The sequence below is a fragment of the Ischnura elegans genome, chromosome X (genome assembly GCF_921293095.1).
Source record: "Ischnura elegans chromosome X, ioIscEleg1.1, whole genome shotgun sequence".
NCBI classification, from domain to species: domain Eukaryota; kingdom Metazoa; phylum Arthropoda; class Insecta; order Odonata; family Coenagrionidae; genus Ischnura; species Ischnura elegans.
This window is the reverse complement of record NC_060259.1, coordinates 13970803-13994478: the sequence shown is the minus strand read 5'-3', so window position 1 is coordinate 13994478 and position 23676 is coordinate 13970803. Positions and strand designations below refer to the sequence as shown.

The 23676-nt window shown below is 39.5% G+C and overlaps 1 protein-coding gene across 3 annotated transcripts in view; it reads right to left on the bottom strand.

Annotated features, from left to right (window-relative positions):
• Window positions 1-480: 480 nt before the first annotated feature.
• Window positions 481-23676, bottom strand: part of LOC124171001 (collagen alpha-2(I) chain) — a 139485-nt gene continuing 116289 nt past the window's right edge. For 2 of the 3 annotated variants that reach the window (XM_046550114.1, XM_046550116.1), the window contains 4 exons: window positions 19057-19465; window positions 17891-18976; window positions 4376-4574; window positions 481-4242 (listed from right to left, as the gene is read on the bottom strand). In XM_046550114.1, the coding sequence (XP_046406070.1) occupies window positions 1767-4242; window positions 4376-4574; window positions 17891-18976; window positions 19057-19465 (4170 nt within the window). In that variant the 3' untranslated portion in view covers window positions 481-1766. The remainder of the gene's footprint in view (window positions 4243-4375; window positions 4575-17890; window positions 18977-19056; window positions 19466-23676) is intronic. The other variant, XM_046550115.1, reaches the window with a different exon arrangement.

Here is a 23676-nt window from a genome sequence, read left to right as displayed (position 1 = left end):
ATCAACAAGTATAAGAATAACTCCAATTGACACCATTACAACTTCTGAGACATGTTTATTATTACCTCTAGTGACATGAATCATAGGTGTTGGAGGCTTTCTCATTTGCTCCCCACCTCCGATGGAATCTGCATCAACATCAGGTTAAATTTTACCATCAAAAGTACGGGCAACTAAGGCACTTAACACACCTCCAAGCCAATTAGGCACAATCACATCATGATAACCATGACGAGTGCCATCAATTCTGTGTCAATGATTCTGACATCAACCACAATTAATATCCATGCAAAAGCACACAATCACTCCAAAGAAAGGACATTACCACAGCATCATTGGCACTGATGAACTAAATTTTAAAGACTTGTTTGTATTTTCATCATTAAGAAATGGAGATAAAGGGACATATGACAACAACAAAGAAATTGCTTGAATAGACCAACTACAGCAAAGGAGATTTTAAATGAAGATGAACTTGGGTATGATTATACGAAGGTAATCATGTGTGTCAATTTATTAGCATAAAAAGGTAGAAATTCCATCTGTTAACACAGTTTATATAGGCATTGTACTTTTTCAGAATAGAAAAGTCACCTTAAAACGATTGATGTCAAAATACAATAACAGTTACTCAGATATCCTGAGCAATAAACAAATAGGCCCGATTGGCACTAAATACTTGCAAAAAGACAAGTTCACTTACAGTCTGTCAAGTCATAAAATAAGTGAGCAACCTCCCCTCACTGAGATAAAAATAAAGATGCAAGAGGTAGCACTAATATGCATTCAAGATCCAATTGTCAAGTGAGCAGAAATCAGTCATTTTTATGTACATCAGTATTTACACATTTACACGATAAAAATTTTTTATACTCCAGGCCAAATGAAAACTCTGACTTTGAAACTAACGTTTTGGCTTTAACCCACCAATACAAATTTTAATTCTGCACTTGTTACACAATATAATCTGCTGAACTCCAGCAGATGTCATTAACATTACTTCACAGGATTAACAGGTGTTAAACAATCCATATATTTACAAAATTACACAAGGGTTGATAGAGAAAATTAAGGCATGCTTAACTCCAAGTCTGAGTGATTCATATAAATGTGATCATGCATTCTTACTCTGCTTTTGCACGTCAACTCAGCAACACCCACATGACACTTGGACACTTTACACTTGGAAATGATAGCTATCTGCTTCACCCAATAGTCAAAGAGCACCAAAGATCACCTTCTAATGAGGTAGAATTCCACTGTTTGATACCTCATCCTCAATTAGAGCCTGTATTTTGAAATAACGTTAAAAATTTAAACATTTACAAACAAATTCTTGAATATTCAGATCGCAGGTATTAGTTTTTGACGGCTGCATTAAATGTTTAGGAGGAAAACTACTTATGCTATTAATTCAATGAATTTAAATACTTTTACCGATGTGATATGCTTACAGGCCAAAACTATTAGAAATACTACGTGGAAAAGTCAATGGGATGATAAGAAATCAGCACTCATCATTCCCAGTTATTTGTCAATATTCACCACAGGTCCTACCATGTGCTGCACTTCATTTTCATCCAATAAATGAATAAAACAACATTCTCACACAACTCAAAGGGTCACTTGGGTACCATAAAATAACATTTGTCTTTTCATACAATAATTACACTTATGACGAATTGAAAAAATACATCTTTGACTGATAAGCATTCAAAATGCTAAAGCCCAATTAAAAATCTCAAACTGTCTTTAAAGACATCACATCACTTTCCACCAAAAAAGGACTGGTTCGACGTCATTGCTTGATTGTTCATTTGACTCCTTGTATTGGTGGCATACAATTGTTGCTGGAAATTATGAAACTGCTGAGCGTAATTTGGATCGGACGTAGTGGGACCAATGAATGGAGGGCTCTTGAAATTTCCACTGGGGCCCATGGAGGGGGGCAGGGGCTGGCTGGCATCAGGGGCCAGGCCCATGGGTGAAGATTTTGCTCCGGGCACAAAGAGCTGAGTGTTGGGTGCCCCTGCCATCATCTGGCCAGACATTGGACCAAACACTTGCTCATTGCCCACCCCTTGCCCAGAGCCCCCAAACATGGGCCCAGCCATGTTGGGCCCACCCCTCATCATAGCACCGTGAGTCCTGGGCCCCATGGGTTGGCCCACCATCGAACTTCCCATCTGAGAACCCATTGGGCCACCCCGTAAAGGACCCATCACACCCATTGGACCCATCCCCATGCCCCCGGGATTCATTGACATCCCTGAATTCATCGGACCATTGACCATTGACATGGACACATTTGGGCCCATCATGGGGCCACTGGCTCCACCCATGCCACTGCCACCCACTGCATTGCCGCCGACCCCCATCGAGCCCCCAGGCCCCATCGAGCCACCCGACACACCCATGGGCCCACTGGGGCCACCCATTGGGGCCCCACCCATTGGGCTGCCTAATGGTCCCCCCATGGACATTCCCATAGGAGGCCCGCTCATGGGCCCACCACTAACACCCATGGGGCCACCCATGGGCCCCATTGAGCCACCACCCATGGCCATGGGCCCACCCGAGCCCCCCATTGGATTGCCCATGGGAGCATTGGGCCCACCAGCCATCTGCATGCCACCACCACCTGCATGCATTGAGCCTCCAGATGAATTGTTGGGCACGCCCATTTGCCCTCCACCCATTCCACCACTCGGTCCACTCATCATACCCATGCCCATCTGATTACTGTGACCCACTGAACTGTTCTGCCCATCCACGGGTCCATTCATTGAGCCCATATTGCTGGGGCCCATCTGACTACACAGCGGGCCCTGAGGCCCTGGCATCATGCTGCCCATTGGATTGCCCATGCCTCCCATTGGTCCCATGGGTCCACTCATAGAAATTGGCACATTCGATCCCCCGACGGGATTGTTAGCTTGAGAACTGTTGGGGAAGTACTGGAGATTGTGAGTGGGCACCTTGTTGTCCAAGTTGGAAAGAGGATTAGCATAGCGTTGTAAAAATTCTAAACTTGGTGGGCCTCGCGGGCCTGAACTGGTTTGGGGCCTGGCTGGAAGATACTGAATCGTGTTTGGGGCACTTGGCTTCACTTGGACATTGGCTCCATTGTAAGGGCCAGGTGCTTGGGGACAACTTGGTCGGGGCCCTGGGGGTCGACTTTGCACCCTCTGGCTGCTCATGGCTGGGGGTGAGTAGGGAACCATGGGAGGTGAGCCACGGGGTGGGGCGCCCAGCACCGATTTGGGCGAGCCCATTGCGCATGAGGGCATCATGCCCACTCCACCACCCATCATCAGTGGACTGCCACTACCTTGTGAAGTCACAACACTGCCTCCACTCATTGGGCCATATGTGTGCGGCCCGCCAAACTGGCCACCAGGGTGGCTCCCAGGACCTCCACTACCAGATGTTGGAGGGCAGTGAAGAATACCCTCTGTCCCGGAGTGGAGACTCGAGTCAAATGGCATCATCTGCGCTCCACCTACGCTTCCCATTCCACCCATCATGCTCCCATTCTGCCCAGGAGAGCCCCCCACCCCACTTGTCAGCTGCTGACTCATCTGTGCCATGGATGATATGGGATCAAAGTGTGACACCTTACCATCACTAGATCCACCACCATTCCCATCTGGATCTAGGGGCAAGTTATCTGGACGAGATCGGTTGAATGCTGGCCCAGTGGGTGAAATGTCAGCGGATCCTTTGGGAGGAGAGACTTCAGGGAAATGTGACGAGCCCTTTGACATGTTGGAAGGGCCAGGGACAAAGTTCTGCTGGGCAGGATTTCCAACCATGGGTGGAGTACTAATCGATCCAGGGTGCCCTGGTGTCCCAGAACCACTGCCACCAGAACCAGGAAATCTCGGAGGCCCCATTCCATCTCCACCTTGCGGACTTGTACTGGGGAAGCGGACCACACCATCAACAGATGATGCTGATGTTTTGGAGGGTAAACACGATTCAATGCCAGGCGTCCGCGAGCCCTGACTCTGAGGGCTACGGCCAGGGAAGCGCTGGCATTTCTCTGGTGGGCCAGGGGTGTGAGGGCTTGGAATGGGAAATCGATTCATATCAGTGGGTGTGTGAGGAGTGTGGGGCCCACCGTATCGGTGGCTCACATCAACAGATGACGGAGTGAGAGGTGTGCTTGCTCCAGAGAGGCGAGGCCCACTTGAGTCAGGAACTGTGGTTGGCAGACTTCCATCCAAATTTGAAGTTAATCTAGAGAGGAGAATTAAATTTAATGTAAACAGCAGGTTAAAAAGTTAAAAATGAAATTGTCAATCTAATCAAAAACATACAAACATTGCATTTCAGTCAATACTAAAATCAAGATAGGAATAAAGACACCTACGTAGGAGACATAATGTCTGTATCCCCAAGGCTAGTATTAGGCTGCTTTTGAATAGTAAGTTCTTGTCCCTCAAAAGTATTCAAATACTGAATTTGCTGAGGGGATGGAACAGGCATTAGATTTGGCTCCTTTGTTTGATTTGTCTGCTGCTGCTTCTGTTGAGCAAATGACTGAAGAGTTCTCCCAAACATTCCATCCACTAAAATGAGAAAGAATGTAATGCTTTAAACATTTTAAGGAGACGAAGTGCCAATATGTGACAAATAAATCTTTCTTCAATAGATCAAGCCCAACCATACAAAGTAAAATATTGCTCCTCTAATAAAAATCACCAGTTATTTCACATACACATTTGTTCAAAACTAATTTTACAATAAATTTAGATATTTTCATGACTGCTAGGATATGAGAAGTTTTTCAGTAAAGCAAAGCAAAAAAATCTATTCCAAATAAAAATTCTTAAAATAAAAAATATATGATTCACCTTATTAATAATAAAGACAAAATGACTTCCTATCTTCCCACATTCATCAAGTTTTCTACACTACAACTTTTGACACACAAAAGACAAAAAACAAAATTCCTTGTAAGACTCCATATGGTATGATTGAAAGAAATGTTCCACATCATACCCTATACATAACTTTATGTCCCTTTATTATAATTAATGTTTTGGAATGAGCTACTGCAGAGGTGATCCATCTATTTCACACCGATATTCATGCTGTGGGAGCATATTACTTTGAGTCAATTACTTTAAAGATCTTGGGGTTATTTTTAATTCAAGATTGTGTTCTGATTTATATATTTCAAACATAACATCCAAGGCATACAGAATGTTGGGTTTCATTTGCCGTGCATGTAAGAATTTTAAAAACATCCACTGTCTACGGTTATTATATATGTCTCTAGTCAGATCAATCTTCCAGTACTGCTCAATAGTGTGAAATCCATTTTATGGGGAATATGAATCATCCATGGAGAGGGTCCAACAGAAATTGTTAAGGTTTGCTTCAAACAAGTATTCTATTTCCAGAAAGAAAGGACAACATGACAGTGTAATGAATTACTTAAACCTGAACAGTCTCCGATGTAGAAGAAAACAATTTGGTGTTATATTTCTATACTATGTTTTGAACAATTACATGAAGTGCTCAACTTTATTATAATTTCTCTCTTTGGTGTACCTTTGGTGAATATCAGACAGAGAAATTTGTTTAATGCACCTACTGAATAATTACTCTTTTTACATGCCACTTTACCGTGCAATGAGAGATGCAAATGAAATCTCAAGGGACATTTGACCTTTTTGTCTCCTCTTCAAGAAACTTCAAAAGATATGAGAGAAGCAATGTTTCTTGGATGTTTTGCCCTTTTTATATAATGTAATATCTATCTTCTTATTTAAATTTGTCTCATGTCAGTTGTTACTGTTGCCATGATACTTTTATTTGAAGTTTTTACTTTATGCCCTTGATGTGCCTTTTTTTCTTTTTACTTTGAATACTTGTAATCAATGTACAACAATATAAAGGGTTTTCTATTAACCCATTAAATAAATATATTATTATTATTTGAAAACATAAAACTTCCATAATTTAGATGGGAAAACGTTGCTGAAATATATTGCATCAAATAATTTTAATTGTGTACCTAAGCACTTATGCAATTTTATAGTTTCAGCAGAAATAAAGATCAAAGTAAAAGATTGGTTAATTGGCACATTAGGAATTGTTAATCCTAATATAGTTTTGTTGCTATATTTATGATTATGTTATAATTTTTCATGTTGTTATACTTATTGATATGATTTGATATACTTATTAACATAAATCAAATGTGTACAATTAATAATGTAACTATTTAACGACTTGCCGATACATATACTATGGTTAACTAAGTCACGTTGTTTGCTGCAGCTGAGCAACAGGTCACAATTAAAATCACCAGTAAATGCCCGGACCACAAAATGTTTACATGGATTGAGAAGGATGGGAATTCTACTACACAATCATCTACCATTATCTTTTAAATCGCTGAATGACAAATCTTTTAAAAGACAAGTGAAAGATCTTCTGCTTAATAAGCTGTATTACAATGTCAATGAGTTTTTAGCTGATCCCTTGTAATGTTTACTTTGATTTAATGTTAATTATTGTTTGTTTGGTGTTGGAATGCTGTCCGCTTTGTAAATAGTTTCTACTATTATAATTCTTGACGTGCCTTATATTGTGTACAAACCTTGTAACTCAATCACTGGGCAAATAAATATATTATTATTATTATATGTATACGAAATAAACACAACCTTCTGACTGTGGCTTTAAGGGGCCACAGATATATGCATGAAATTAAGGCACATAATTCAATGGGAAATAAGCAAAACCTATTCATGAAAAAAACTTAATTTTAGCGACATGATTTCAACTGGGAAACAAAGAGTTGAAATTGAGGTATCACTAGGCATCTTTTCCTCTGCCTAGCAAATTAGCAGGAAAACACAGGAAGATTGTTTACAAGGCAAGGTTTTTTCACTGAAGATTATAATTTCATGCCAATGTTTTGGCAGCATATACAGCATGTGAGCCAAAATCCACATAAAAGAGGAAACAGAAAATAGCAAGTACTACACCACATGTCTGAAAACTTTCACTATAATGTGGCGGCCCATTCCCATGGCACAAGGCAGGGCACCTGAGCAAGGGTTTTCAGATCAAATTTTGGTGCAGCCACCTGAAACCCCAAGAAAAAAACACTCAGATTCGCTGACTATCAAAACTTATATGACTGGAGGGACAGGGAGGTGAACTAGCCATTGTACTGTTGAAGAAATAAATTCACATGGAAATGGCTCACAAGTACATTAAATCAATCCAAACCAATAAAACCAACCATTTGTTGGAAATGCCTAGCAAGTGATTAATACTATCACTGTAAAATTATTCACATAAACACTTTCCATGTATTTTCCTGACATGCCATTCCCTCAAATAAATTGTCGGAGTTAGAGGAGTGTTATCTGCATATGTATTGAACATACAGCACAATGTAGATTGAGTCTCAAAGATTCACTTAGTTCTAACAAACTTCCAGCTTTACCACCTTCACTAAAACTGTGGATCCACTCAAAACTCTCACATCATCTCTTTCTTGGGCAGCTGACCAAGGGAAAATCAAAAGAGAAAGATAGCACATAGTTCACCATGCCCTTTCCAAGGCATTGAAGTACATGGAGTTATTATAAACTATTGATTCAAAACAAAAAAATAGGCTCTGCAATGCAAAATTAACAGACTACTGCCAGTGCAGATATTATGTGCAATAGAGTTTGAACACTAAATTATGATGAGGATGAAAAACCAACCACATCTGTATATTTCTTATCCAATATTGTTGTTTCAAACAAAATTTTTGCTTTAGAAATGCATTTAATAGTTAATATTAGGGATGAGTCGATTCCACTTTTTTTCGATTCCGATTCCAATTTCAATTCCTTCAAATCGATTCCGATTCCATCGATTCTTGTTCATTCTAAGAGGTGGGATTTTGATTTATCTGTAGCATCGCTGTCATTAAAATTTAAGAATTGAATGGAATAAAATAACTAGGGATGGACGGATCCAGGATTTTTGGAGCCAGATCTTTCGAATCGGATATTTTCGAATCCAAATGCATTAAATGCTGCCACTAAATAAAGTCATTATTCAAGTTTATTGTGGGTACATACAATCAATGGAATGCTTCTTAGATTTTCATACACATTTTTATATTTTTATAAATTAAAAATTATTTTATGGGCTTTCAAGTTGTTTTTTAAAAACATCTTCACATACTCAGGGCCTAAACTGTTACACTTGGGTTTGGAAATGAAAATAGGAAAAATCTTAGGATGAACCACTGACCAGTGGCGTAACGAGAGGAATATAAATATAAAAACACAATTACTTTCCTTCATAAAAGGAAACAAAATATTTAAAAATCATGAATTTACAAAAATGAAAAAAATGAATCTTTGAAAAATGAAGTTTTTCTATTTTGAAGGGCGTTAAAATTAGTTTGAAACCCTCTCCTTTGTACCCTGTTGTTTAAAAATTTTCCCCCTGGTTTGGATCCCCCCTTAACAAAATTCCTGGGTACCCCCCTGCCATCGACTGAATTCCAATTTTCCTCACGCACGTTTCCCCCGAATTTTACTTTCTCATCACTTACGGACTTGTGTTTCATCCGAAAATGCTTCAGTATGGTGAGGTGGATTTAGCACATCCTCGGGATAACTTACGCCACAGTGCACGCACATGGCATTCATTGGTTCTCCTTATCTCAGTGGAAATGTTTACACGCAAGACATTTTTATCGGCGTATCATTAAATTGAATTGCAACTGTGCAATTAGCAACACAATTAACTAGGGATGAGTCGATTCCACTTTTTTTTCGATTCCGATTCCAATTTCGATTCCTTCAAATCGATTCCCGATTCTCGATTCCATCAATTATTACTCCTTATAGCAGGTGGGATTTTGATTTATCTGTGGTATTGCTGTCATTACAATTTAAGAATTGAATGGAATAAAATAACTAGGGATGGACAGATCCAGGATTTTTGGAGCCAGATCTTTCGAATCGGATATTTTCGATTCCAAATGCATTTTCGAATTCCTGCCATTAAACAAAGTCATTATTCAAGTTTATTGTGGGTACATACAATCAATGGAATGCTTTTTAGATTTTCATACACATTTTTATATTTTTATAAATTAAAAATTATTTTATGGGCTTTCAAGTTGTTTTTTAAAAACATCTTTACATACTCAGGGCCTAAACTGTTACGCTTGGGTTTGGAAATGAAAATAGGAAAAATCTTAGGATGAACCACTGACCAGTAGCGTAGCGAGAGGACCCCCCAAAATATAAAAACACAATTACTTTCCTTCATAAAAGGAAACAAAATATTAAAAATCATGAATTTACAAAAATGAAAAAAAAAAAATGAATCTCTGAAAAATGAAGTTTTTTCTATTATGACGTTAAAATTAGTTTGAAAACCTCTCCTTTGTACCCTGTTGTTTAAAAATTTTCCCCCCTGGTTTTGGACCCCCCCTTAACAAAATTCCTGGCTACCCCCCTGCTATCGACTGAATTCAAATTTTCCTCACACGCGTTTCCCCCGAATTTTACTTTCTCATCGCATACGGACTTGTGTTTAATCCGAAAATGCTTTAGTATGGTGAGGTGGATTTAGCACATCCTCGCAATAATTTACGCCATAGTGCACGCACACTGCATTCATTGGTTCTCCTGTTAATGGAAATGTTTATACACAATGAAAGACATTTTTATTGGTGCATCATTAAATTAAATTGCAACTGCACAATCAGCAACACAATTAAAAGTATTTAAAACGGTAATAACGTCACGTGCGACGAGGTGCTCAACCGCTCAGCATGAGGAAGGAGTGGGCAGCAAAAGCGTGTAAAGGAGAGGTGGAGGGGAAGGAGCAGTGGCGTAGCCAGGAATTTCAATTGGGGGGGGGGGATCCAAAACCAGGGGGGAAAATTGTTGAAAAAACCGGGCACTAAATAATGGGTTTTAAACCAATTTTAACACTTTCCCAGAAAGTCACTCTCCTAGCATTTGTAGTCTAGAAACGGAGAATTGAAGCAGGTAGGCCAAAAAAGGTCAGTTGGTGAGACGAGGTAGGGATGAAACACGCTTCAATTGTTTTCGTGTGATTTGATATTTTCCTTAGAAGACAATGATTTTTGGTCCGTGTGATTTCGGATGCAAAAAAAAAAACAACAGAGGCACGGGCTGATGGACGGCCGAGGGTGGTTTTCTGAAATCTGCGACATAGTTACTTTTGAAATGCTGAAAATCCTGGCCACGGCTGAAATTCTACTTGCAACCTCTGCGAGAGCTTTCAAACAAAACAGTTCATGAGTAGGACAAGAATCGCATGCGACGGTGCATTCGAAGAGAGAATCTGAAATCTTTCCACTCTTATTTACGCGTTACATTCACTGAAGCTATTATTTAAAATTTCCGATCCAGATCCGATGTCTTCCGCGACTTTGGATCGGATGAAGGGCAATATCCGCGGGTATTTGGATCTGAGGTATCCGATCCGACCATCCCTAAAAATAACAATAGCCGCAGTGGCTACATTCTCGTTTGGCCGCGGTGGCTAAACAATAATGTAGCGTTCATGGCGTCGATACATACCAGAGCAGCCTGGCGGGTGCGCGGTGGTGGCCGAATGCAACCCGTCGAGTCCGCCCGGAGGCCGCGGCGGCTTATGCCAAGCAAGTATAAACTTCCTCAAGGGTTGCATTGATGAAACTGGGCTATACAAATGCGAATGTGTCTAATTTTTTTTATTATTGACGCAGGCGCGTGTTAGTCTAAAAAAGTTACGTATATAAAAAAAACCGCTCTCAGCGCGTATTTATAAGAAACTTTTTTCACAGAAAAACTCGCTCTCTGCACGTTTTTATTATCATCAGACTTCAAATATCATTCGAAAGTAAAAAAATATATTTCGATCTATTATACTTTAAAATTGGTGGTCCAGATGAATTCTCCGAATGTGATTCATAATCGTAACAATTTGATTTGCCGTGACCAGCGGTTAATAAAAGAACGGAAAACGCATGCGTTGCTTCCCGATCCCGTGGTTTCCAATTTTTTTTCTCTGAGAGTTGCTCATGAACACTAGGTATTTCAGGGTTCGTCGGTTTGTCGCTCTTGCCGACATTTTCATGTTTCCGAGGCCACTTAGGTATGTTCGTCGCAGCACCTGCGTGCGGGGCGTATCCTCCGCGCGGGCAAGGCTGACACCGCGGCCGCTTAGGTGTGTGGCAGCATTTATGCCCCAAACTTATAGTCTATGCTCAAAACATTTATCTTCCTGGAATCGATGGAATCGGGATCGACTTTAGGCGATCGATTTTCGATTCCGATTCCGTGCCCGAGAATCGGTGGAATCGAGAATCGACATTTGGAATCGACTCATCCCTAGTTAATATCACAGTTGTAATGAAAACATAACCCATTTTAGAGCACGTCATTTTTTTAGTATTTTCTCTAGAATTTGTTTGTGACATACTAATAAGTATCTCTTGTGGGAAATGAGCTATCATCTATTTTTTATTATCCAGTTAAAGAAATTTGAGCCACAGAATTTCTTTTTGATAATGTCTTTATACCCATGTCCACAGCATTACAAATATTTAGTTGTTGACAATGTCAGTCCATGTATTTCACTTGTATGGATTGGAATTCACCTTGACCAGAATGGGTGCTTTTGGCAAGAGACCCTCTTTGGTTAACGGTATCACAGCAGAATTTTCAACTTTCCCCACTTGCAAAGAGCCTTGAAGACCACAATTACCCTGAGACACACAGCTTACCGAGCAACCCAAATTCAATGCAGGTCAAAGAGCATTGCCAGCAGCAAAACTCATTTCCCTCCGCATAAATATCAATCTACACAAGTTACTGACTTGCAGACTTTAGGGACTACTAAATATTTGTAATGCTGTGAAAATGTGAATTCCAACGCTGCTATGAATGCAATTCTTCCACTCCACAATCCCGATTTTCTCACATTTTACAAATTTCATAATAGCTCTAAAGTAGACTCGTTATTACGAAGCAAATCATTGGTCCCGACAAAAAGGCCTATCCAATCTATAGTAAAAGAAATGCTACTACGACATTTTCATTATTATAAAATTACAAACCTCAGTCCCAGTCCCGACGGTTACAAAATGAACTTTAAAACTAAGATCCAGAAATAATCAACGGCATTTATGCGGATATACACTATGCTATGTTTTAATAATTGTGCCACGCTGAAGTTCTCCTCGTGTACTGTGCCTAAGACCGTCAATAATGGTTCTTTCTTCAGTTTGCACACAATATCATATAATAAGCTTCATTCCTGTGGAATCGTGGTGACTCACTGATTACGGCTCATATATTGGACTTACAGTTAATCCTCTCCCTAGGCACATTCAAATTATGAACTTTCAGAGATACGAACATTCAAAAATTTCAAATTTGGCGCCTTTCAATTTGGCCGATGCGATGCACTGTGGAACTCACACTTTTGGGTATAATCTGAACCAAGCATCGTTGCATCCGGTGTGAAGTTAGGAATTTTTCTGCATTTTGCCCATTCTTCCTTGCCGTGGAGAGCTACTTTTTTCGCCTCCAGCTATGTCGCACGCCCAGCTAGATCAGTTCATGACAATAGTGAGTTAACTCACCATTGTGATGCAGTGTTGCATTCCTTGCATACAGTCCTGCCGGCAAGAGTTGTCCGATAATAGCACAAAAGGAGGGGCAGAAAACCCTGCGCCAGCACAGTTTGCAGCCAATCGCTGTCCCCCAAATTCATCTCACACCCTCGCCTAGTCATACAATGTTGCCACATGCATATGGAGCACCGAAACAAGCCTGAGCCCTTTCTTCGAATCACCAGAACATGGGATTCTTCCCTGGGGTCCTTCACACTCGTCATCCTTTCCAGCTCTTTTCTTCACGGAACCCTTTTGTTTCCAAGTGACGTGGGCGTTTCCCTTTCTTACCCGGCACCTTGCCCGCTATCCCTAACTAGACCCTTCTGCCTGTCATCGGACAACTCTCGGCAGCCGCAGTGTGGGTTTATCAACTTACGAACAAGGTCTCGGAATGCATCTAGTTTGTATATCGAGGACTTACTGCGTTTGGGAAGATATCAACCCTCGATTGTGTCATGCCGCATTCTTCTATTGAGAAACTGAAACGGATTTTCTTGTTTCTATACACAAATATTATACACTGTTTTTTTTTCCCCAATCATTCCTAAAAGAAACATGCATACGAACTTCGTTATTAAGAACCTTCGGTTTTTCTGTCCCGTGAACTTCGTAATTGCGAGAGTCTACTGTATTTCTCTGAAAAATAAATGTAATTGAAACTTAAAAGCATGGATAGCATTGATACATATCTAAGAAATACTCAAATTTGAAAGCACTGCATGATACAAGTGACTTTGTATGTAGTCTTGTACATGAGTTTGCTCTGAGAAAATTGCTTGATGGTGTAAAAACGCCTGACTGGCAATTGGGACATCTGGGTTTGTATCCCAGCTAAGTCAAATACATTTTTCATTGCAAACATTTCACTAAAATTTGGTAGCACAAAAATTACCTCCTGAGTTACGGGTGCCAAGTTACCACAGTGGGTGTTGGTACTCAATGACCTCAAAAATTTACACCTTTTTCATTCAAGCTGTTAAAAAAACAATCAAAATGCATTTTTTAAAGTTATTGTGCAGAGTAAAACAATGGAATAATAGACAAGGAAAATAATGGCGTGATTGTATTTTCTGAGTCCCTTTTTGTAATTTAGCAATCTAACTTTGAGTGCACATAATGTCTTCCCTAACAGAAAGTGCTTAAATATTTCCTTGATTTTGAAACCTCATAGCATTAAGAAACAATGAGGAAAATTGCATTAAAACATGAAAAGTATTACAGAGTCGCCAAATCAACAATCACTTCTCTTATGCTTCCCACTATGTATCTACAGAAAGTATGACCTCTAACTACTTTTGGGCCATCTTCATTGTAATAAGTTTATTCATTTACAATGAAGCTATTGTCCTCAGATCCACAGTCAGCAAAGAAAGAGTGATTCTTGACGTAGCTTGTCCACTTGTTTTTGACATCGGTTTCAGCATCGACAGAAGACCATTGCTTACAATACATATTAGTATCAAATTTACAGTCTCTCTCTCATCCTTCCCTTCAACAATCCTGCAGCAGTTAAGAATAATGCTCAGTGCTTGCCTAAATATGCAATTTTTTTACGGGTTCACACTGGAGCTTCCAGAGACAATGAGGACTACAGCTTCAATCCAGTAAACCACTTTGTTATTTACTCCAGTGCTCTCTCAACTATTCTCCTTAAATGGTTCCCTTAGTTAAGAATCCTCAAGCCATGTAAGTGTAATTGGCTGAAAATGTTGCCTGACATGCAACTATGAACCATTACAAATGAATTAAAAAAGAGGATGATATATAACTACCATTATCCCAGGACATCAGACAAGAGTAAGATAAATTTTTTCAGCTATAATATGAGATATTCATGAAACGAGATAAAAAATTAATCTAAATATTCAAGCAGCATTGTGCAATATCATGATAGCCCTAGTAATATCAGCCACATGAGGACCCAAGAATTAATTACACAGTACCTCTCATTTAACATGGAATTTGCTAAATACAATACTTTTTAGGAACCTATCTGTCAAGTTTAGCAGGGGTAAACTGCACCTCAATACATGAAAGGGTCCACAAGGTATCCATTTACCTGGAATATTCTAATTCAGCTCACTAACCATTCTGGAGAGAGTCTCGATCAATCTACAAGTTTTACTTAAATAAAATCCAGCTCATATTTCATGCCCCTCTCAGATTATATGGTGACCATGCAACATTTTTCTAGGCAGCACTGAGAAAATTTGAAAAAACATTCTTAATTAGTTTCTTTCACAGAAATATGCCCTTTGTCAAAGGTATGAGCAGCTGATACAAAAACTATGACTGCCAATATATGAGGGAGTACAATAATTGGAACAGCTTTGAAAGCAATCCTTGACCGTGAAAGGCAAGAGCATATAGGGCCCCATGGTGGAGCCATGGCATTAAAATACTGTTTTAAAAGATCAAAACTTGCAGCTCCCTTCAATATTGAGGTAAATAAATGAGTTTTGATATAACAACAGCACATAGCTTTCTTAAAATTTCATACACCAGATATACAAGCCAACAAGGTCAGAAATGTACCGTACAATCAAAACTTGGTGGCCCCTGAATGTGCAGAAATCCGGGCAGTAGAGGTGAAAGTGGTTGTTGTGAGGGAGCTTCAGAGGGGAGCCAAAGCACATTGGACTGTGAGCCAAGTCCCAAGCAAATATATGTATGGCCATTTTAACCAACACCTCCATGTAATGGTACTTCTTCAAAATAGCACACACCTCTATTCAGGGGCAACCAAGTTTTTAACTGATCATAACTAATCACATTACCACTTTCCACCTTGCAAGACCAAAAATTTTATGTCATTTAGATATTTACATCATTATAACAATATGAACATGTTAGTGAAGGACTGATAACCTTTGTTTCAGAGCACCAAGGTACCTAGTTCATTTTCAGTATCGCACACAGTTACCATATGAGATAAAAACTCTTTTAAAAATAAAACAATGAAAAAAAGTTCGGGTTAAAGGTACTATAGTTATCATCATTATAATAATTGTAAATTGGAGATGAACTAACAACTTGAAATGGTAGCACTGGAACATTCACTCCATGCACCTGGAGGCCAATTCAATATTTCCTGTCATTTGTTTGTTTAGAGTGAGAGTCATGGAGTGGAGCAAAGGTTGAGAAAGGTAGAGACATATTTATGAACTGGACAAGAAGTTTGAGATTGTTCAAGATTTCAGTTGAGCAGGCCATTTTGGGAGCAGCGGACAATAAGTTTTACGTAGGAAAACCAAAGGTTATTTTCCATCACCTTTTCTGTGACCCCAATAATCATCCTAAACATTTTCCCCTCTTCTTTGTAATTCTCAGTGTTGAAACATGGCACATATTGCGGAAGTAAGTTAACAGAGAGAATAATGAGGAGAAAACCTTATTTTCTTGGCCAACTTCCCCAGCCATGCAAGGGAGAACACTCCTTACATAATTTCCTCAACTGACGACCACTCATTATTTCATTCAATAATGACCCGGAAGTTCAATTCACCCGTGGAGCTGACAGTGAAAATTAAAGGACACAAGAATGGCACTTGAAAATATTTACAAAAATTAGTGGCTCTTATTATTCCCAGAGCATTCTAAACCTTAGCTCAATAGATAGTCTCCATTAATGGGTTAGATATAGATTAATTTAACATGATACAATACAATCTACTACATTTTCTTGGTCATTACAAGCCTCCAATTTTATGCTGTAAGGTAGTTAGAATTTCACATTGTAAGGCTCATATTGCAAGTATGAACTTGTTTGTCATCATTACTATACTTCCACATTTTTAAAATATGTCTTCACGTTGTTTTGTGGTTTTTACCCACTTCAGCCAAATAAAGTTCTTTGAATGTGATAAAACGAAACAATACCACCATGATTGATGACTTTAGCAACTGTAAGCTGTTTTTAATACTTTGTTTTCTGTCTTTCCAGAGATAAAAATGGTAGTGCCACCAGTCGCATTAATACTAACAACATAGCAGGAAATGGGCTACTTAGTAGACATTGTAAACATTACCTATATAAGAAAGGCATCTTCTTTAACTCCAATTTGTCACTCTGTGGACATAATTTTCACCTGTATGGCATCCTTGTTGGCAATAATTATTTTACAAAATTTATATCCTTTTTTTAATTTTTGACATGAGAGGCATTCTCAAAAACCAGTATATTTTTTTATCTGTATATAATGATTTATCGAAGGTCATTATGAATCTATGAGATGAGTGTAATCGTTTTCTTCTGATAATAATATTTTATCCTATTAAGGTATATTTTAAATGCAATGAAATTTGAGCCACATAAAAACTGTATGACATTGGAGATGGAAATATGTTGTGAATTCTCGCTGATGAGCTACAACGATTGTTTACAACCATGGATGGCAGACAGTGAAGCGCAGTGCTCTTCCATCATATATTATTAAAATGTTGAAAAGAAAACTATCCAGTCTTAGTTCAGCAAAAAAAATGGTTTCTATTTGCTTTGAAATAATTTTCATGCCAACAGCATGGGTAAAAGAGTGAAAGATGACGACAATTACATTGAAATTGTTGAGATTTGAAAGAAAACCCCTCAACTTGTGCAATAGCATTTGCAAATTTTTGCATGCTCCCATCCATGGCTCATTAATCAGAAATATGATCATTGGTGATGGGGATAATTCTTTGCAGACTAACCAAGATGTTTCTAAAAAGAACGCAACTTGGCAAAATCTAATAATTCGAGGATCTATAGCTGGCCAAGAGGTCCTGAATTTTTTGTCCTGTTCTGAGTTAGTTCCACAACTTTTATTTTCAATGAAACTTTCAACAGTTAGAAAAAATCAATCTTTCCAAACTGCCAAATTCATCAGTCAAGCAGTTCCTCTCCTCATCAGCATCTTATATTTGGAGCAACAAATGCCTCATATTGCAGATACTTTGAGAACAGAACAATAATAAATAACCATAAGCTACAAATAATCACCAAATTTCAGTTCCATACATCATTTTTCTAACACACTTATGCTATACGAACTTTGCCAAGGGTATGTTTACTAATATAAGTGGGCACACAATGGCAATGCCAACCTTTAGTGCTGGTAAGAAGTTGAACCAGTAATTTTAATTGACGACACATAAAATGCTCCATACATGAAATAACCTGTCACCATGAAGGAAAACTTCTCTCTATCACAAGGTTTCTTTGGATAGTTCACATACCTTGAGGCTGGGGACATGTTGCAGGTGGCTGTGCTCCAGATGGCTGAGTTGACGGAGGAAAATCCCCACCTCCATTTGGACCACTGTCTTTGCGGCAGGTACTTGGTGAGGGGTGGGCTGAGAGTGGTGTGCTCGGATTACTGGGATTCAGAGACCTTCCCGCATTTGGTGAGCCTAAAGGTGTGTTGTGTAAACTTGTCGGACTGGGGCCAGGCAACCTGGGATTTCCAACCATTTGAAAATGACGAGATGGCTCGGCAGGGGAGTGGAGGCCCGAAGAGGCCCTCGGAGAAGGAAGAGAGAGGTTTGACGTGGGATTATTTGGAGAATTTGGGGTAGGGCTGGGCATGGCAGTAGGCACACTGGCAGACCTTGTTGTCTGATGATAAGGTGGAGGTGGACCATGCATTCTCACTGGGGCCACTCCTCGAGGGCCTAAAGAACCTACATTCACAGAACTTCCCACGGGTCCACCCGTCCCAAGAGGTACATTTTGCCCCACTGACCCAGGAGCCATCACATTGCTCGAGGGAGTGGGCACCCCAGTCGAGCTGGGCCCACTCAGAGGCCCAGATAAGCACATGTTGCCCGTGGGAGCCATTGGGGAGCCCCCAATCACTGGACTTCCACACCCAAGAGGCACATTCCCAGAACCACTCGGCACTTTCTTTTTCCTGTCTTCATAAAACTGTTGCTGCAACTTCTGCCACTCTGCCTGTGCAGCTGGGCCAACGGGCGAGCCTTGATTCGAGCCACTGCCCATGCCCATGCTCACACCCTGGCCCATGGCCTTTGAGCCACCACCATCACCCAAAGGACTTGTCCTTAAGCTATGGGACCCTTGCCCAACTAACATATTTGGCTGGCCCGGCATCATCCCTTGAGGGCCAGGCATCATTGTCTGTGGGCCAGCGGCACTCATTGGGGGCTGCTGGCTGCCTGGATTCGATCCAGGATTCAAACCGTCAGGGTTGGCAAGCTGATGCTCAGGAAAAAGCATCTGCTGCATCTTCCTCAGCGTAGCAAGCTGCTCTTCTCGATGCTGCCTTTGCTGGGGCGTGAGATTTTCATCGGGCACCTTCACTCCTAGATAAAATGTGATCATGTCACCATAAGACACTTGAATTATAAAACGGAAAGCAAAGAACTTCATGTAAAATAGCTACCTGTTAATGATGGCTGTGGATGCCCCATCAATGGATTTGAAGAGCTAACTGAATTCATCAGAGGTGAGCAATCTGAGGTACCCTGAATCAAAGCACTGCTGGCAGGGGGTAAACTAGGACTAATTGGGCCAGCAGTGATCATTGCATTACTACTGGCAGTATTCGGTACCGAACTAGTGGGTGAACCACTGCCCATGCTAGAAGTAGTTTGAAGTAAAGGGCTCCCAAGATCACCTTTAATTGGCCGTGCTGAAGATACAACGGTGCTATTACTATTGGCATTCGCTTGTGACATTGGACTGCCCACAGAACAGCCTGTCATTACATTATTAGCACAAGTCTGCATCAAAGTATTCCCTCCAGGGCCGACAGTGTTGACATTTGTCATTGATGTTATAGGGCTGTTACTCTATAAAAAAAGGTGAAAAGAATACATAGATTAGCACAAAGAGATAGAAATGGGAAAAATGGATACATGTGAAAGAGAGAGGAAGAGCCCATATCATCTCAAATTTTCAAAAAATGTAATGTAGTTTTTTTGTATGTTTTAAAAATATTTTATAAAGGTTACCTTAAACTCATTAGTTTTCATTCACAATTTTAGTAAATAAAATACGAGGGAAGATATGAGATTAGAAATTAGCATTTGTAAAAGCACATACCAGAAGGTTCCCATTTCTTTAAAATCAAATCAAGCAGACAATTTATGGCGAGACTTACATATTAGTTTACAACTCCTGAAGTTTTCATATCCCTGAATCTTCACAAATAGTCAGCAATTAAATTGTAAATGGAATCTACTCATCTCATAAGGAAATAATTCCATGAAAATCTGAGATTTTCATAGTATATATTGCATTTTTCCCTCGTGATATATTCAATGATAAATATAACAAATTTTAAAGCTCACCGAAAACTCCCTACCCCCAAAGCCTGTAGCAAACGCAAGAAGCCTGTGGCTCCGAGCCATTTGCAGAAATCCTGGAGACTTTTCAAAGAAAACTGCCATTCATCTATGGAGATCACACCAACGCAAGTATTGAAATTGACCAATACGTGTAAATTATGTGAAAAGCCATCCAACTAGGGATATGTTGTTACAAATATTACTGATTCACTTGATATTATTAAGACGACTGTTTAACACTCGAGTTTGAGCCCGAATTGGTGGATTTTTTCCTGAGCTGGAAATTTCAGTCTCGTGGGAAAGAAATAAAAATTTGCTTGTGCAATATTTGTTTGCATACAAATTGATTATTTTAGTAAAGGTTACTATTGGGGCACTCATCTCCAGTTCTGAGTTATGCATATTTGAGGATGAGTTGGTTCTTAAATTAATTCGCTTCTCGATACTCGGTTCCAAGAATGAACTACAGTCGGATCCGGATTTAACGTCTTCGCATTTAACGTTTTTCCGCATTTAGCGTTTATTTTTTTGGGTCCCGATTCATTCCCTATTAGGACAAAGTAAAAATTATCCGTATTTAGTGTTTCCGCATTTTGCGTTTTTCCGCATTTATGGTCGTAAAAATTTGTCCCGCTCAAGATTTTTTTGCCCGATTTAACGTTTTTTCATGACGGTTCATCCAAATCTTCGAATTTATGCTCATCAACAAGAACAGTCTCATGAAAGTTTACCAAGAGTCGATAGAATCTACCGGGGAACGCTTCTTCAACTGCTTTCTTCCGCGAGCGCAGCGCTGCGACCTTCAACTCGCAAGTTGGGTGATTTATCTTCTCGTAACGTTTCGCTCCCCTTCTGATCCAAACACCAGGCACTTACTTTTTGTATCAGATCCGATCTAATGGAGCAAAGTCATCCCTTAATAACCTCGAACTACCTTATCCTTCACTTCTTGAACCTGACCTCGATGATACGTGACGACTGATGACACGAGTTATCCTCTGAGGGCCGCTACAATAATGGTTTTCTCGTTATGTTTTCAATTGATGGCTTATGCCCCTTTCAACTCTACTCACTACGGGTAGTCGATTATTAGCCCAATATTTTTTCAGTCGGCTACTTTCTCTTTTCAAAAGAGGAGGCCCAATATCAATTGCGCAGTTCACTAGAAGATTCTTTCTATAATCCATTCCAAGGTCAGTTTCCACGGAGGAACAGCGAAAGAACAGAGGAAGTGTTTCCCCTGTCATGACCGTGAGTGAGAGCATTCTTTCCCTACGGAACAACATTATTTTACATCGTAATTTAGATATCCCGGAGCCAATTTATCGACATGCGGCTGGTTGATATCGCTGTCGATTCAAAAATATTTATCTGGTGCTAATTAATGTCAAAAGAGAATGACAATCGGAGTTTTGACGAACTATCACGGTCCATGACTCTAAATAAATCGCTCATGCTGGAAAAAAAATCACCCCATATTCACGGTAGAATAGATGAGCGCGGAAAAATACGAAAATCCGGCAGGTATCCCTTGGTGGTTGACTTCGACATCATAACCCTGACGAAATTGCCAAACTCCAGAGGCACTGACAATTTTTCAGATGAAATCCAGTTCTGTTGAAGATTAAACCTTTTCACTTAACAGAGTTTAGCTAATCGTTATTCAAGGTCCAACCAAATTTTATTAAAAGCTGCCGAGAAACAAGGCGAGTCGGAGTCAAGGTGATCAGCGCGCCGCGTAAGCAACTTCTCCCGGCTCCATTCGACCTGCATAAGGCCGCGGATATATGACAACGAATCTGGTGTTATCATCGATTTGAATCACCATCGACTTGACGCATACTAAAATAAGATTCTACTTTTTTGGATGACCTCGAAATCCAAAATGTGCGCATAGGAGGCTTTTTAAAGGCTCATAAATCCCTTGTTTTGCCGAGGCAACAGAAAACGTTAGGTTGGCAAAATTCTAGAAAACCTCCCTTTTACAAGATATTCGGTAGTTGAGTATTCGGGATTAGTGATCTTCTGCTGTCCCTTTATTTCACTCATTCCTCATGATTTTTCGAGTACCTACTTACACCTTTTCTTATTATATTAGAAATGCAATAGTCACCTACATGTCACTTTTACAGAAAAAATTCTAAATTTCATCGAGACCACTGAAATATGCATTAAAATGGAATCACTAATGTCCATAATAATAATCTGTGTGGGAATGCTTTTAAGTTGATGTTTATTAGAATTTTCTTAAAATATTTCATTAAAACAATTGTCATCCTTTCATTACTTATTTTTACTACCCATTTTTTTAGCTGATTCCTGAAAAGTATTATCCAACCTTCATAGGGCAGAGAACATTTCATTTAAGAATTTTTTGCTGCATTCAGCACCTTTTAGTTACTTAAAATAATATTTTTTTTTCATAAAAAGCCATTCCAATCCTTACAGACCCTAAAACCTGAAAAAAATGCCAGGTCCTCATTTAGTGTTTTTCCGCATTTAGTGTTTTAAATTTTGTCCCCCCTGAAAAACCTTAAATCAGGATTCTACTGTATTATTATCTGAATTAATGGCAAATTTAAATGAACAACCACAAGAAAAGGGAAAATATTTTCACTAAAGAAGTAAATTAGAAGGAAAGCTATGTAAAAAAAATCTTAAGATTGTCTCCATAATTTTATTTACCAAGTAAAATGGTTTAAGTATAACATTGTTAAAGAATGCATGATTGACCAATATATGTCACATTACATCAGGCAGCCACCAGTTCTTTCTCCAGGTTTTGATGTAAAAAATTCAACAATTTAACTAATTGGAAAAGAATGCATTCTCATTCATTCATTTTCAGGGAAGGAAAACCTGGGTCAGGTTTCAAGGCATTTAAAGACTAGCTGCTAATGACTCGGAGGACTTCAAATTAAAATGATTTATCATTCATAAACTCCGCTAGCTATGAAATGGCATTCAAAGTAGCATTTGCCTGTAATTTCGATGAGCAACAAAAGGACCTGGGTGACACAATAGTTGTTTTTAGACTAGTTTGAAAAATCGTCAACTGCCGGCAATGCATTACGAACCCCTGAGATAGCATATGTTAGCCCACCCACACAACAGGAGGGAATTTCAAAAGCACGTACAAATAACACAAATTAAAGTCTTTGAATACGTGCCTACTATTTTTAAAGATACTTTAAACTATAAAATTTACATAAATATGGTATTCTAAGGCTATTTATGGGAATATATATGGTTTAGAGGAAATTAGATACCCAACACCTATGCTACCAGGAACCCAATGTTAAAACGCTCTCGTATAATGCAAATTCGTATAGCACAAAGACCCCAAGGAATGCATCCCTTGCGCTATACAAGGCATGGGTGTAATCCCTTACCGGCGGCAATATTTCAACTAACTTCGCTCCCACCCATGGAGACAGAAATACTCAAACGCATTGCTACTTCCACTTGTACAATGAAAATATTTCATGAATTTACCATGACTCAAAATAAAATAAATCCAGTTTTGCAATTATTTTATTCCCATTATTCCCTGAGCATTATATTCTTACTACCGCCTTCATAATTTTTTTGAACGATCACAGTTCACAATTTACTGGGCTTAGTGACAGTCATATTTCTGGCCTGCGTATTCATACCACAAAATCTGACTCTTCCGTTGGGAGCCCGGGAAGTCAATTTGTAGCAATTCTGAA